Source organism: Mustela erminea, chromosome 7, assembly GCF_009829155.1.
Source record: "Mustela erminea isolate mMusErm1 chromosome 7, mMusErm1.Pri, whole genome shotgun sequence".
NCBI classification, from domain to species: Eukaryota; Metazoa; Chordata; class Mammalia; order Carnivora; family Mustelidae; genus Mustela; species Mustela erminea.
This window is the reverse complement of record NC_045620.1, coordinates 74,033,951-74,048,685: the sequence shown is the minus strand read 5'-3', so window position 1 is coordinate 74,048,685 and position 14,735 is coordinate 74,033,951. Positions and strand designations below refer to the sequence as shown.

The 14,735-nt window shown below is 35.1% G+C and overlaps 1 protein-coding gene across 2 annotated transcripts in view; it reads left to right on the top strand.

Moving 5' to 3' along the window:
• The window catches only part of PSME4 (proteasome activator subunit 4), a 112,416-nt gene that overhangs the window by 50,442 nt on the left and 47,239 nt on the right, over positions 1 to 14,735 (top strand). For both annotated transcript variants that reach the window (XM_032352115.1, XM_032352114.1), the window contains 10 exons: positions 922 to 1,108; positions 2,055 to 2,144; positions 2,912 to 2,976; positions 3,236 to 3,386; positions 4,146 to 4,244; positions 4,467 to 4,536; positions 4,996 to 5,063; positions 6,132 to 6,347; positions 6,948 to 7,105; positions 8,511 to 8,606. In XM_032352115.1, coding sequence (XP_032208006.1) covers positions 922 to 1,108; positions 2,055 to 2,144; positions 2,912 to 2,976; positions 3,236 to 3,386; positions 4,146 to 4,244; positions 4,467 to 4,536; positions 4,996 to 5,063; positions 6,132 to 6,347; positions 6,948 to 7,105; positions 8,511 to 8,606 — 1,200 coding nt within the window. The remainder of the gene's footprint in view (positions 1 to 921; positions 1,109 to 2,054; positions 2,145 to 2,911; positions 2,977 to 3,235; positions 3,387 to 4,145; positions 4,245 to 4,466; positions 4,537 to 4,995; positions 5,064 to 6,131; positions 6,348 to 6,947; positions 7,106 to 8,510; positions 8,607 to 14,735) is intronic.

Here is a 14,735-nt window from a genome sequence, read left to right as displayed (position 1 = left end):
CCTCCCTCTCCCCCCTTCCCTCCCCATCTGCCTTTCCCCTGTGTGCCTGTGCTCTCTCTCTCTCTTCTTTAAAAAAAAAAAAAAGCAAAAAGTCCTTTAAAAAGTAAAAATGGAGAAAATAAATTTTAGGTCCTGAATATATATCCCCTAAGGACAGCCTCTGTTAAAGAGCTGGTTTGCTTTCTTTACCTTCTAAAGCCTAATAAGCTTGCTGGTTTTTTTTAATTGTGATTATAAATACTCTTTTTTTCCTACTTAAAATGAAGTTTCCCTTATTTTTTCTGCATAAGAGAAAATTAAAATGACTACATTTTAGATTTTTTTTCTTCCTATAGAATAGATTCTTAAAAATGAAATTGCTGTGTGAATGTTCTTGTCTTACTTGGTGATCAAAGATTGTATTTGTATTATTCTCTCTCTTTTATTAAATCAGGAATCTTCGCATATGTTTCTAGAGCTGATGTCTAATTTTAAAATGCCAGTCCTTTTTAAAGTGTAAAATAGGAGAAATTTCAGCATTTTAGTAAAGATTATTTTTCCTGTAAAAGGGAAGAATAGGAGAGTTGTCACTTGTTATTCCTGAATTCTAATAATTGCTGACCATTAGATTAGAATCCGTCATTGGAATGTGGAGGTGGATTCAGATGGCTGAAATAATGCAAAATCTGCCAGTTCATGTTCTTTTACACTGTGGAATTTGCATGGAGAAAGGTGGTAAGGGGATGGAGGTTAGGGAAACTCGTGCCTTTCCTTTATGTGTGTGATTCTGTTAACCTTGAAAACAGGTATTCATTCAAAATATTCTGCTAGCTACCAGCCTTAAGCTAAAGGCAGTTTATGAATTTGGTAGATTTAATGTATTGTGCTTGTTTATCTGTAATGGAACTGTTTTTTGTTTTTTAATTGTGTTTTAAACTGTAGAACGTATCCTGCACTAGAGACTTTAACAGAACCTCACCAACTCACAGCTACTTTAAGTTGTGTAATTGGAGTAGCCCGAAGTTTGGTGTCAGGGGGCAAGTGGTTTCCTGAAGGTCCAACACACATGCTACCTCTGTTGATGAGAGCATTGCCTGGGGTGGATCCAAATGACTTTAGTAAATGCATGGTAAGCATATTTATTATTCTGTTTTGTGTCTGAGTTCTAATTGTGTGAATAGGCATCCTTTCAAGTTCTGTTCAGACTTTTTAGAATATCATTGAATGTAAATTTGCTAAGTTTAGATCTGTGGATGGTTAGTTGATCTATATGTCATCCTTTGTAAGTAATTTGCTATAACCTGGATACGTTTAATGATTGTAAGATATTTTTGAAGCTCGTTATGTATTTACTATTTTCCTTGAGCAAAAACCTTAAAAATCTTAGCATATGATTATTTGTACTTCCCTCTGTCTACACTGGTGACAGGAGGCATGATAAAAGCTGCTGGGTGCAAAATGCCAGGTCCCATTTTATACACACATCTCTTGACTTAAGAGTTGCTTACCTTCCCTTTTACCCAGTCTCTTGCTTTTGCTTCAGTATATTCTGTTAATATTACATCTTAAGGTGAGGGGTGGGGGGACAAAAGGTTGGAGAACGTTGTGCTTAAACCTAATAAATAACTATGAAAATAAACTTAGTATAACTTTATTACTAAAGTAACAGCTGCTTAATTATGAAGAACTTTAAAATATTCAATTCTAGGTGAAAATTTTCCAGAAAGATTATTGTGGGATTTCCCTCAAAATAATTTATTTGGGAGGCGCCTGGGTGGCTCAGTGGGTTAAGCCTCTGCCTTTGGCTCAGGTTATGATCTCAGGGTCCTGGGATCGAGCCCCACATCTGGCTCTCTGCTCAGCAGGGAGCCTGCTTCCTCCTCTCTCTCTGCCTGCCTCTCTGTCTCCTCGTGATCTCGCTGTCTCTGCCAAATAAGTAAATAAAATTAAGGGAAAAAAAGCTTTACAAAAAAAAATATTAATTCATTTGGGCACTTTATTGTAGCTTATGGTATACTTGTATTTTTGAACTATATGTACATAATTAATGTTAAATTTTTTGCATCTTCCCACAGATCACATTCCAATTTATAGCAACATTTTCCACTCTGGTGCCTTTAGTAGATTGTTCATCTGTACTACAAGAAAGAAATGACCTCACAGAAGTAAGGATGCTTTCTACTTGTAAAAGGATTGGTTAACTGAGTTGTAACTCTTATTGTAAATGCATAGTAATATTTGATAGTTTAAATACTAGTAGTTTAAAATGACCCTTTCGTGACTAAAATGATAGAAGTAGAGGACCACGTCATTGGTAAGAAAGTCTGGCAGAGCGCCCACCAAAGGATATAGGTCAAAAATAGGTTATTTTTGTAAATAAGTGATATCTAGAGGTGTATTTACATTTTTGTCACTTTTAATTTTTTGTTAAGTGGAGATAGTGGTGGGTTTTTGTTTGTTGGTTGGTTGATTTGGTTTGGTTTTGGTTTTTCTGATTTTTTGAATTTAGGAATAAATTCATTGAGGGGATTGATACCTAATGAACAGACATTTTCTTCATTACAGACTGGTTCTTTTAGAACTATTTTCTTTATTGTAAGCATGTTTCTGTTTTTGTTATTTGGATGTTCAGGTAGTAGGAGAAAATCCTGTATACATACACCAGAAACTTGGAAACTGTAGTTGATAAAGATGGCTGTTTGACTTCTGGTTTGGGCCCTTATAAAATATGTTAATTACTTCTTACTTAGGTTCCTGGAAAGTGGTAGATTGAGTTATTCTAAATTGATACACAGTTATGGTGCTGTTTCTCACCATACTTAGTACAATAATAGAGTGTTAAATCTTTTTTATAGACCATAATTGAGTTTTAATAGTCCTGAGAAAAATTCAAGGACTATTTTTCATTTCTCTCCACATTGAAATATCCTAGGTGGAACGAGAACTTTGTTCAGCCACAGCTGAATTTGAGGATTTTGTCTTACAGTTTATGGACCGGTGAGTATGTACCCCAGACCTGCCCTTTGTTAGACATTCAGAGAGATGACTGTCCTGTCCCAGCAACTTACAGCCTGTACATAGCCCCTGTCCCAGGACTGAACACCCCAAGTTATAAGAAGACCATTGATAGTGAGCCATGCCCAAGTGGTGGAATAGCTATCATTTGAATAGTCATGACAGTGAAGACTTGTGTAATCATCAAAAACATGAAACTAGTTTTTAGTTGCTAAACTTATACTTTCTTTGGATTGTTTAGATGTTTTGGACTTATAGAAAGTAGCACATTGGAGCAAACAAGAGAAGAGACGGAAACTGAGAAAATGACTCACTTGGAGAGTTTGGTCGAATTAGGTCTGTCTTCTACATTTAGTACAATCCTCACACAATGTTCCAAAGAAATATTTATGGTAAGAGTCGCATTGCTACAAAAAATTAAATCCCAGTCTTGTAGGTTTATTTGTATGTTTTAAAAACTGAAGTTACTTTGGGTATTATACCATTTATCCTTTTTCTCATACTAAATTTTGAGAAAGATAAACAGTGGATTCTCATTATATTGACAAATTTCATATTTGCAAATTCATCTGCTTGCTAAAATTTATTTGTAATCTCCAAGTCCGTACTCATGGTGCTCTTGTGTAGATGTGTAAATGTGGTAAAAAAATGTGAGTTACACATATTCGGCTGAGGTGGAGTAAGGTAACGCTCTGCCTTCTTGTTTCAGCTCTGATGTAATCATGCTTTTGTGTCTTTTTAGTAAAAGACAGGCACTAAAGTAACCCAGGCGCCTGAAAGTAACATGTTTTAGATAAGCTTTATTCAGGCATGAGTTATAGTGCTGTTGGCTGAGTTCCATGTTGTGAGTTAACAATATATATTGAATGCACATAAAACGAAATTATAAAATTTTATCAGTGGATGAAAATGTAAGCAGAGGGGCGCCTGGATGGCTCAGTAGGTTGAGCCTCTGCCTTCGGCTCAGGTCATGATCCCAGGATCCTGGGATCGAGCCCCACATCGGGCTTTCTGCTTGGCAGGGAGCCTGCTTCCTCCTCTCTGCCTGCCCCTCTGCCTGCTTCAGATCTCTCTCTGTATGTCAAATAAATAAATAAAGTCTTTTTAAAAGTTGCTTATAAGACCTTTTCATTTCTTAAACATCTTAACAGGTGGCCCTTCAGAAGGTTTTTAATTTTTCTATTTCGCATATATTTGAAACAAGAGTAGCAGGCCGCATGGTGGCAGACATGTGCCGTGCTGCTGTAAAGGTGAGTTTGGGGTTTTTGGACTGATGAATTAATGAGTCAGTAACCAACAGGTTTATGAGGTTAATTATTTTATACATGCTTGTTATACTTAAAATACATTGTTTCAGTAGCAAATTACAACCCTTATTTGCCTCTGAAAATAGTGTCGGGGTATACTTTGTGACTGCTGAATGAATATTCATGGCCTTCCAAAAACTTACTTACACAAATATGTTTTTTCAGTGTTGCCCTGAGGAGTCTTTGAAGTTATTTGTTCCTCACTGCTGCAGTGTTATAACTCAGCTTACAATGAGTAAGTCATAAGGTTATTATTCTAAATTTATAATTTTAGGTAAAAAAATATTTTTTGGTTTCTAGAACTCAGTGGGTGAAAATAAATTCTATAAGCTATACAGTATTTTAATTTTGTAGTTTGTGATGAGGATTATTTGAATTAAGGTTTCATCCAAGTGACAGTTTAGAAATCCTACTTTATTAAGTTAGTATTTTCATGCATGCAGGAACCATGTAGACGTGGCCATAAAAAAAAAAAAAAAATCAATTTGTGAGATGTGGAGGAGCAGGTTCCCTGATTTGATGTGTTTATTTTCTTGAAAATGGAATTTTCACCTCCTCTGGAGCAAGTTTAGCTTCATGAAAAAGGAATGAGACTTTTCTTAGCAATTAGAGATACTGAAGACAAATATTTGAAAATGATGCATTTAGTTGGATGTGTAGTTCTTTTTCCCTGATACTCTTTTGCCTTTTTTAGATGATGATGTATTAAATGAAGAAGAGCTAGATAAGGAGTTGCTGTGGAATCTTCAACTTTTGTCTGAGGTATTGTAAATCTTTGTAGTACTAAGGAAATATTACTGTGAAGATGATTTGGGTTCAGAATTTTTTTAAATTGACTTTAAAAAAAATATGAAAAGTCTGGTTTTTGTTTTTAAGATTTTTGTTTACCACTTATTTGGAGAGAGAGAAAGAGCATAAGAGAACACAAGTGGGGTAGGGGTAAAGGGAGAGGGAGTAGCAGGGAGCCTGACACAGTCACTCCCAAGATCCCGGGATCATGACCTGAGATGAAAGCAGACACTTAATCGACTGAGCCACCCAGGTGCCCCATGTTTATTTGTTTGTTTGTTTGTTTTTAAGTAGGCTCCATGCTCAGCGTGGAGCCCAGTGCAGGGCCTGAACTCCAACCCAGAGATCAAGAGTTTGGATGTTTAACCAGTTGAGCCACCCAGGCACCCCGAAGGTTGATTGATTGATTTGAGTAATCTCTCCACCCGGTGTGAGGCTTGAACTCATGACCCCAGGATTAAGAGTTGCATGCTCTACTGACAGCCAACCAGGCACCCTGATACTGAAAAGTTCAAAGTTTTAGATTTTCTTGGTACAGCTACAAAAAGTCAGATAATGGCATTTTCTTGTTATCAAGCGAGTCTGATAATTGTTGATGGCTTCATGAGCAGTGAAGTACTTTTTACTAATTAATTCTGATATTAGTAACTCGTTACTTGAAAATCTCATTAGATTTGGCAGTTCCTTTTTTTTTCTCTCCCGATTTTTTCTTTCTCTCTCTCCATAAGTTGAGCTCTCAGTCAAACTTCATTTTCCTTTATGGGTTCGCTTACCAACCAATTAATTTTGTCTCTTTGAGGAAATAGATTCTTTGAAAAGGATGGTACTGTGGCATATGAGGGCCTGAATTCAGAGAATTTGTTTTGCTCTCAAGCAAGAATTGTACGAATATAGTTAAAATGACAATTCTAAAATTAATTGAACATTTTTAAGAGACACTGTTACTATTTTAGACTAGTAGCTAAACATTGTCTGTTGCATTGATTATTGATTCTTAATCTTTTCACCAAAATATCTTCAACCATTTTCTTCCTCTTTTAGATTACTCGAGTGGACGGGAAGAAGTTGCTTCTTTATAAGGAGCAACTTGTAAAGATTCTCCAAAGAACCCTCCATCTAACCTGTAAGCAGGGTTACACTCTGTCCTGTAATCTCCTGCATCACCTCCTTCGCTCTACTACCCTTATCTACCCAACAGAGTACTGCAGTGTGCCGGGAGGCTTTGACAAGCCTCCTTCCGAATACTTTCCCATCAAGGCAAGCATTTTCAGTAATTAAGAATCCAAGTACATACTGGGTTATTTTTCTAAGGATCCAGAGTGGGGTTTTTTTTTCTTCTGTGTTGTGTGTGTAGGTGTCACTTTTTTATTTTTGAAGTAGATCATTAAAATTACTGGAATGTTTTAAACTTGGCAAGTGTAACAGAGCACAGAAGCAGCCTAGTTTTTTTCTTTTCTGTTGAGCTATGAATCAGGTTGGTATGCTGTATGTAACTTGTATATTCCATATGATTTTATTGGGAAACTCAGTAACTTTATAAGCTTACTCTTACTCTTAAGTAAACTCATATTTGAGTGGCTCTTCCAGGAGACTTTTCTGGAGTGATAATGAAGGGGTAATGAGTTTTGTGCCTTTTTTTAAGAGAGAGAGGGAGAAAAGCTGAGGAGGATCAGAGAGGGAATCTTAAGCTGGCTCTTTGTTCAGCTCTGGGACTCGATCTCACAACCCTGAGAGAGCACAACCAACTGAGCCACCCAGGCGCCCCTCTCTGGAAGACCTTTTAAGTTACATGTACACATGTATTTGGGTTTTTTTGTCCAGTTTCACAGCTTGCTGAACAAATGCTGTCTTTTGTAGGACTGGGGTAAACCAGGGGACTTGTGGAATCTGGGCATCCAGTGGCATGTTCCTTCTTCAGAAGAAGTGGCTTTTGCCTTCTATCTGTTGGACTCTTTTCTTCAGCCTGAGCTCATCAAACTCCAGCACTGTGGTGACGGAGAACTTGAAATGTCTAGGTTAGTTTTCTTTTATAAACACTTAGTGTTTTGTGGTTGCAGACTGAAAAAAAATCTTTTTGTGTTTTTCCCTTTCTCTTTGCTGTATCTGATGTATTCATTTTCAGTGTGTGTTTATATCTGCCATACATATAATTTAAAAACCATTTAATATGGTGTGTAACAAATTTTGTCATAACGTTTAAACCTTTCAGGAGCACCTGGGTGGCTCAGTGCGTTAAGCCTCTGCCTTCGGCTCAGGTCATGATCTCAGGGTCCTGGGATCAAGCCTCACATCGGGCTCTCTGCTCAGCAGAGAGCCTTCTTCCCCCCCTCTCTCTGCCTGCCTCTCTGCCTACTTGTGATCTCTCTGTCAAATAAATAAATAAAATCTTAAAAAAATTTAAACCTTTTAAATAGAAAAATTCATTTTTTTAATAGTTTGCTTTTTGTGACTTTTGCTTAGCAGTTTGACTTGTGCATCTTTTGGGAGGTATATGGAAATGCTTGTTTTTTAGATTCAGATTCGATTTTGGGGAGTTTTTTGTTTGTTTTTGTAATTCATATTATTGACATTAATGTTACTTAGTGAAATATTTCTGTGAGCTTTTTTTTCTTTCCTAAGAAGCTTTAACAAAAAATAGTTATAAGACCATTAGACTTTTATAGTTTGACTCTTTGGACATTCCTAAAATAATAGTAAGAAAATTAAAATGTGTGAAATACCAGGAAATTTTAATAAGCAAAATCAGTAGGAATGGTTTGGAGGAGGAAAGAAGTATGACTCATGATGTCTGAACTGCTTTTTGGAGTAAATATTTAACTAGTCCTTCCTTCCTTTATTTATTTATTTGTTTGTTTGTTTGTTTGTTTATTATTTTGACAGAGATAAATCACAAGTAGTCAGAGAGGCAGGCAGAGACAGAAGGGGAAGCAGACTCCCTGCTGAGCAGAGAGCCCATTGTGGGGCCCGATCCCAGGATCCTCAGACCATGACTCAAGCTGAAGGCAGAGGCTTTAACCCACTGAGCCACCCAGGCACCCCTCCTAACTAGTCCATTTTTAAAAGTTGGGAGTATGCTGGAAGAGCTTCTGTAATACCGTTTTCCCTTTTTGTTAGTGGTAGCGATCTTTGGGTACATAGGTGATGATATTCAGAATTGATCACAGAGGGCAGTCAGTTGCTGTTTCTGATTATTTAGGACCTATTTAATCCTAAGTAGGTCTGTACTATATTACCAATATAAACACTGTTAATTACCTTGTATTATGAAGTGGGTAAACTGAAAACATTTGCCATTTCTTGGCCTTAATTTTATATATCCCCACTTAAGGTTCTTGTACTTCACCCTAGACTCTCCAAAGCCTTTTGTTAGACAGCGATTTGGAGTCTCCTAAAATATGAAAATACCATTATCTTTTCCAGAGATGATGTTCTACAGAGTCTAACTATAGTGCACAACTGTTTAATTGGCTCAGGAAACCTCCTACCTCCATTGAAAGGAGAGCCAGTTACTAACTTGTAAGTAAAAATAACTACTTTACATATTTTGCTGTTTTGCCATTTGGCGTGTATTTTAAGTCTTAGTCACATAATGAGTCACTGGTTTTATTATTGGTGTTGTTTCTGTATCACTTTAACCTTTTCGTCATTATTAGAACAAAAATACCTGAGACAGAATATAGGTCTATAAACTGTAAAGCTTTAATCAGATTTTCATATGGTACCAGGATAGGATAATTTTGAACGTTAATCAGTTTAAAAATATCAATACTATGTTTATCCTCTAGTTTCTGAGTTAAGATAAATGCTCTTTTTTTAAAAAAGAAAAAGAAAAATCTTTTTTTTTGGTCTGCAATCAGTGTTCATTAGGGATTTTATAGGAAAAATCTGCGTGTGTGTGTGTTTTTTTTTACATAAAAATTTGTGTTATTTTGAGCTTTAAAATTGTACTAAGTTGTTTTTATGAATTTAAGTGCTTTTCAGACTATTACAGTTTTGAATGAATGCCTTGATTTAGTCTATTGTCAGTGCAGTCATTCAAGTGGGAAAAAATTGAGCTTAAATGAAATCAGCAATATGTAATGTGAGCTCAACTTACTTAGTAGTGAGATGCTAGTTGCAGGCCTAGTTTCAGTATACTGCCTTAGATCGTTTTCTCTCAACATCAACATCTCATTGCTGAGCAAGTTTATGAAAATCACATAAAAATGAGTAAGTAACCCCTTCCCCCCCAAAAAACACAAAGGGAAGAATTTTTTGTTGATTTGCAACAAAAATCTTAAAAACTTCAAGGAGTGGTTTTAAAATGTGGCTTGCTTGTCTTTTCCATATTTTGTATAATCATTGTTTGGGGTCATACTTTCTCCTTGTTCCTACTTACTTCACTCTAAAACCTGTTTCTAGGCATTGAACTTTAGATTGTTTGTTAGATTTGAGAGGGGGAAGTAGGGTCATCCCAGGTAAGGAAGTCTGTTTTAAGTTTGTCTAGGAATTTGCTGAGTTCTTTGAAAGCACTTTTGGTTTTCATCAGTATTATAGTTTGATTTAGGGGCAATTTTACCAAAGTTCATCTTTTTTTAAGACAGATTGATTTTAAACATTGTTTAAAAATGAGAGACTCACAAAAATGGTTTTGATTTTCCTAATGATCTTAACAGTTTATAATATGGTGGGAATTGAATGCTTATGGCATGCTGAAAACCTCTTTCGTACATAACAGATATATTACATCAGTAAATTTAGTTCTGCTTGAACATGTTGATAGTGGAGTTTTGGGAATTTAATCCTTTAAGAGCCAAAGGATGTGTCTTATGTATATATGATTAGAAGATTTTTGTTTTAAGTGATCCTTAGGACGCACTGCTGCAGGGTCCCCTCAGGAGGCAGAGAGGTTTCTGGTGCAGTTCTTTACTATGAACATATTTAATGTTTATGCCATGTGCCCTATTCTAGCAAGTTGAAACAAGGTCTTTATCACTTTGAAATAAAAGTGAGTGCATCGGGACAAAGGTTCCTTATAATTGGTTATGATGAAACCAGTTAGGTTTGTAAATAAGGAAAAGAATATGGTGTTAACAAACATTTTATGAATGGACGTTATTAGCTTTAAAATTTATCCTGAGTATCCTTTGTAGGTTTTTCCCAGAGAAGTTGAGAAGGAAAGGTAATTTAGACTGAAAAGTTTTGTGTTTCAGAATTTTCACTATTAGGGTGAAAATTTTATGTAATAAGACATAATGAGGTAATACAAAATTACATTTACTATAAATATATATTGTTTTAATAACTTACAAGTATAAATATGAAATGTTTTCTGGTATATTTAATAATACATAATAAATACAGAATGAAAACTTCAGTTGTTTTAATCATTGAACAATACACATTTTTAGGACTCTTTTTATATAGTTACATCTAGGCAAGGATAATGATTATATGAAGTAGAATCAAAGATTAATGAGCAGCCCTTTGCCTTTGAATCATCAGAGAGAGGGTTTAAAAAGTCTTTGCTGGACTTTTAAATAATTCTTACCAGAATCCTTTCCTTTAAAACCAGTTTCTAACTGATACGTCCTTGATCTGAAATCTTAACTTATTTTTATATTTTCTTTATGTAAATCTCAACTTTTTTTACAGGTAGCAAATTAGTTCTTACTAAAGTATCGTAAAAAATAGTTAGCTTTTTAAATTAAATTCAGAAATGCTTATTTTAATTTAGGTCTATAATTGCTAAGATTTCTAAATGTAAATTGATTTGAAAATGCTAATCAGGGGTTCTTGGCTGGTTTAGTCAGAGGAGCATGCGACTCTTGATCCTTGGTGTCGTGAATTTAAGCCCCACATGGGTATAGAGTTTACTTAAATAAATAGAACTTTAAAAAAAAGGCAAAACTAATCAAATGATTTCAATCAGTGGTGCCACTGTTCTGTGATAATATATCATACATCTTAGTGTGAAGAAAGAATATCTGTAGCATAGTTCTTGGAGATTATTAGCAGCAGGTCTCCATAAGAAATAGAGTAAAATATACCAGGTGGGGGAGAAAAGGAAACATATACTTGTGACAAGTTCACTAATTAGTGTAATGCCTGAGGTGCCTGAGGAAGTCACTCTTGTTAATAACAATTTGGCTGTGGTATTGTGGGATAGTATGTATTTTCTGAAATACCAGACCGGTTTTTGGAAGCACGTAGCAACTCAGTTTTCTTTACAATTAGTCTTATATTTTTCTTATATATAAATCTCAGTTAGGTAAAAACATTCTAGCTGCTTAATTTTTTTGGTCAGATCTTTCATTATTAACTTTGCCTTGCACATGTATTAGTAGCATTTGTCCTCTAGAAAATTGCAATAATGAGAAACTGGAAACTTGGTTCAGTTCTGAGTTTTCCTGTAAGAAAATCTAATTTAGTTCCTGGTAGAGTATATGGCATAGTCTTAGAATCCCATTGTTCAGGTAAATGGCTACTAAATGTGCAAACCAATTTTCTGTGCATTGTATTAGAGACTGACAAAATATAAAAACTTAGATGAGTTGATTGTCGTAAGTAGAACCTCATGGTATTTTCATTGTAATTTTTTGGCCTTTGGCAATATAGGATTACTAAATATCTTGTTGTATATATTATAAATTTTACTGTTTCAGAGGATGGGTAAACTAGGGTCCCTTGAGGGTAATTAAGTGTAAACTTCTTCAGTACAATTTGGCTTTTTGGCAGTTTTGTCAGATACCAAGGTTGCTGAATTAATCTTAAAATGGAACCTCTCTGTTTTGCTGTTGGAACCTTTAGTTAATGACTTAATAGAAATATGTGTGATATAGTTTACACTCCTAGTTCTACCTTTATAGATGTGGAAGTTGGATTATGTCTTTTCAGGGTTGTACAGGAATTTTGGACACTTGCCTTTAATCCTGAAATCCTCATTAATTTCTCCTTTTGCAGTCCACTCTTTATAATCTTTTAGGTCTAACCAGCTATCACAAGATGCAAAAAACTAACATCTATAAAAACAGGGTTACTCAAGGTAGAGGAGTCATCATTTTTCATCTCCGATATTTCTTCTTTACTTTGTGCCCCTTTCCTCTGATAGATCTGTCAAGCCATTCTTAGTTAAAATCATTCTTAGGATCTCAGCTTATACTAACTTCTGAGGCAAAGAAAACTTCATAGTTAAGGTCTAAGAGTTGAGACCATTTCATTAATATGTGAAAGGATGTGTTGTTCTGCGATGAGGGGCAGGGCTAGCTAACCTCTCTTGGCACCTCCAGGAAACTACCCAGCTCTGCTGGGGGAGCTGCACACAGAAAAGGAAACAGTTACTACTCCACGGTGAGTAACCCTGTTTTCTCCTTATTTCACCTTCTGACTGTTTTCATTGATTTTTTAAAGCTTGTGTGTCAGACATGGAAATAGTTCTTATGCTCAGAGTTAATTTTAAACCTAGCAACCTTTTGTTCACACGGTAGAGCAAGAGCCAGTTTTTCATTTGTGTTTATAGCTATTATTGATGCTTAGGATTGAATTGGATAACAGAACACAGAAATAGGTCAATTGTTTCTTGTGAAAACACTTGTAACCTTGATTGGAAAACAAAATCTGTTAGTATTAGTGGCTTGATTTTATACTTTTTATGTTTGCTTTCTTCTGGGGGCGGGTGGTTGGTTATTGGGAAGTATAGGCTGTTCTTCCAGCTGTAGACAAGAAGTATTGATTACACTAGTTTCATGACAGTTCACTAGCCTTCGTTTGCATATTGGATTTGCATTGTATATTTTGTTTTTGTGTTATTAGTCATTTCTTCCTTTTTCACTGTCCTTTCTCTCCCAGTGATTATTTTCATAGTTCCGCTCTATTCAAATCTGGAGAAGATTGCCATCTAGTGGTATAAATAACATAGCTGTCAAACATCTAGGGCTTTTTTTTCTTTTCTTTTCTTTTCTTTTTTTTTTTCTTTTGGTGGCACAAATATTGAACACATATTGTTATAAATTAGGTGGCCTGGTGCTGTCTAGTGCTTTGAAGCTGATTTAACTTTGCTTTTGTATAAATGGAATTATTTAAAATATGTTGTGTAGGAATTGTTAGAATTTTATTTAGTTCCTGATGTCAAATTATCACTGTTTGTAAAATGCACCAGGGAATGAGAAAAATGAATTTCAGTTATAGTGGGGGCAGTGATGGTATTTGATTTAAATTCTACATATGGCTACTCTAGCTTTAAATCAGAACTCACATCTGTAAATGTTGAGGGCACTTTAAATATGTTCAGTTAAGATTCTATGCATAACTAAAAGTGACAATAAGCAGTTTTAAGTATAAAAGTGTAGGGCAGCACACATGTACTTAGTGTGGCCACAAAGAGATACAATCATAAAGTCTCACTCGGGTAATGGATACAGATTTCTTTTAGAAAATTATTCTAAAGCCTAGAGGAAATTATTTAGTAAATGTATTTAAGTTTGTTGAGAAACGTTTAGTGTAAAACCTGTCAGTCCAGTGAGAGTTTAATTAAATTGTTAGAGAAGAAGTGATCTATTAAAACTGAGTCTTAGACAAATAAATATAAAAGGACTTTGTGATGGATAAGAACAAATAAAGCTGGAATATATGTCTAACCAGATGCCTTTTGTACACTTGAGGTATGAAAGGTGTGTTTTAGTTCACATTTCAAAAGGAAAGCCAAAGCTGAGTTTATTTAAATGTACTTCTTAATACTTCAGAATCCCATATTGGTTGAGATATTTTGAAACACTTGTAAATCAGTGATAATTATCAGATTTTCTAAGTAGGGAAACAATTCAGAATGACATGAATTTTAAAAATAAGTATCAAGGCTCTTAGATGAGATTCACTTTTTTAAATGTGATTACAGTATTAATAATACTGGTATTACTAGAGTCAGAAAGGCATAGAAGCAAAACATTTCAAATTCCCAGCTGATAGTCTTTTTTTGTTGGATAGTTAGGGTTTTATATGGGTACACAAACACACACATACCCAGTAAAAATTCAAAATAGCTTAATGTAGTGGTTGTTTTTTTATGTTGTTTGTAAGAATAGTTTTGTGACTAATTAAAATGCATGCTTGGTTCAATATTTTTTGGTACTAGATACAAACTGGGGAAGGTACAATAGCATTCTTCACACAACTACTGATGTTTACAGCCGCAGTGAGGAGACATCAACTCTCATGTGATAGCTCATGGCAAGCCTTTTCCTGTGCTATATAGGGAAGGAAGGATGAGTGGGTGGGGGTTAAAATCTTATGCTTTATGCTTGTTACTGTTTGAGCACAGTCTTTTCCTCTTTGGTGGCGAAATCTAATTTCAGTAGAGATGTTAGACTCCTTGAAGTTCATTGTAAAGGAATCTGATTTTATTTTTAACTGACTAGATTCTGGATACTTATATATTAATTAATCATACACAGTTTTACGGAATGCTCAAGTTTGCAAGATGTTGCCAAAGGCTGAAGTTTTATAGAATGAAAACCAAATTTTATGAATTTGAATTTGAACTTCAAAGTCTCTGAAAAGCATATCAGTATTTTATATTATAAAATATAACCATTCTTTGTTTATACTCTGTAGGCTTGGTTTGAAACACGAGACAGTATCGTTGCCATCCTAGGTCCTAGATTATGGTGA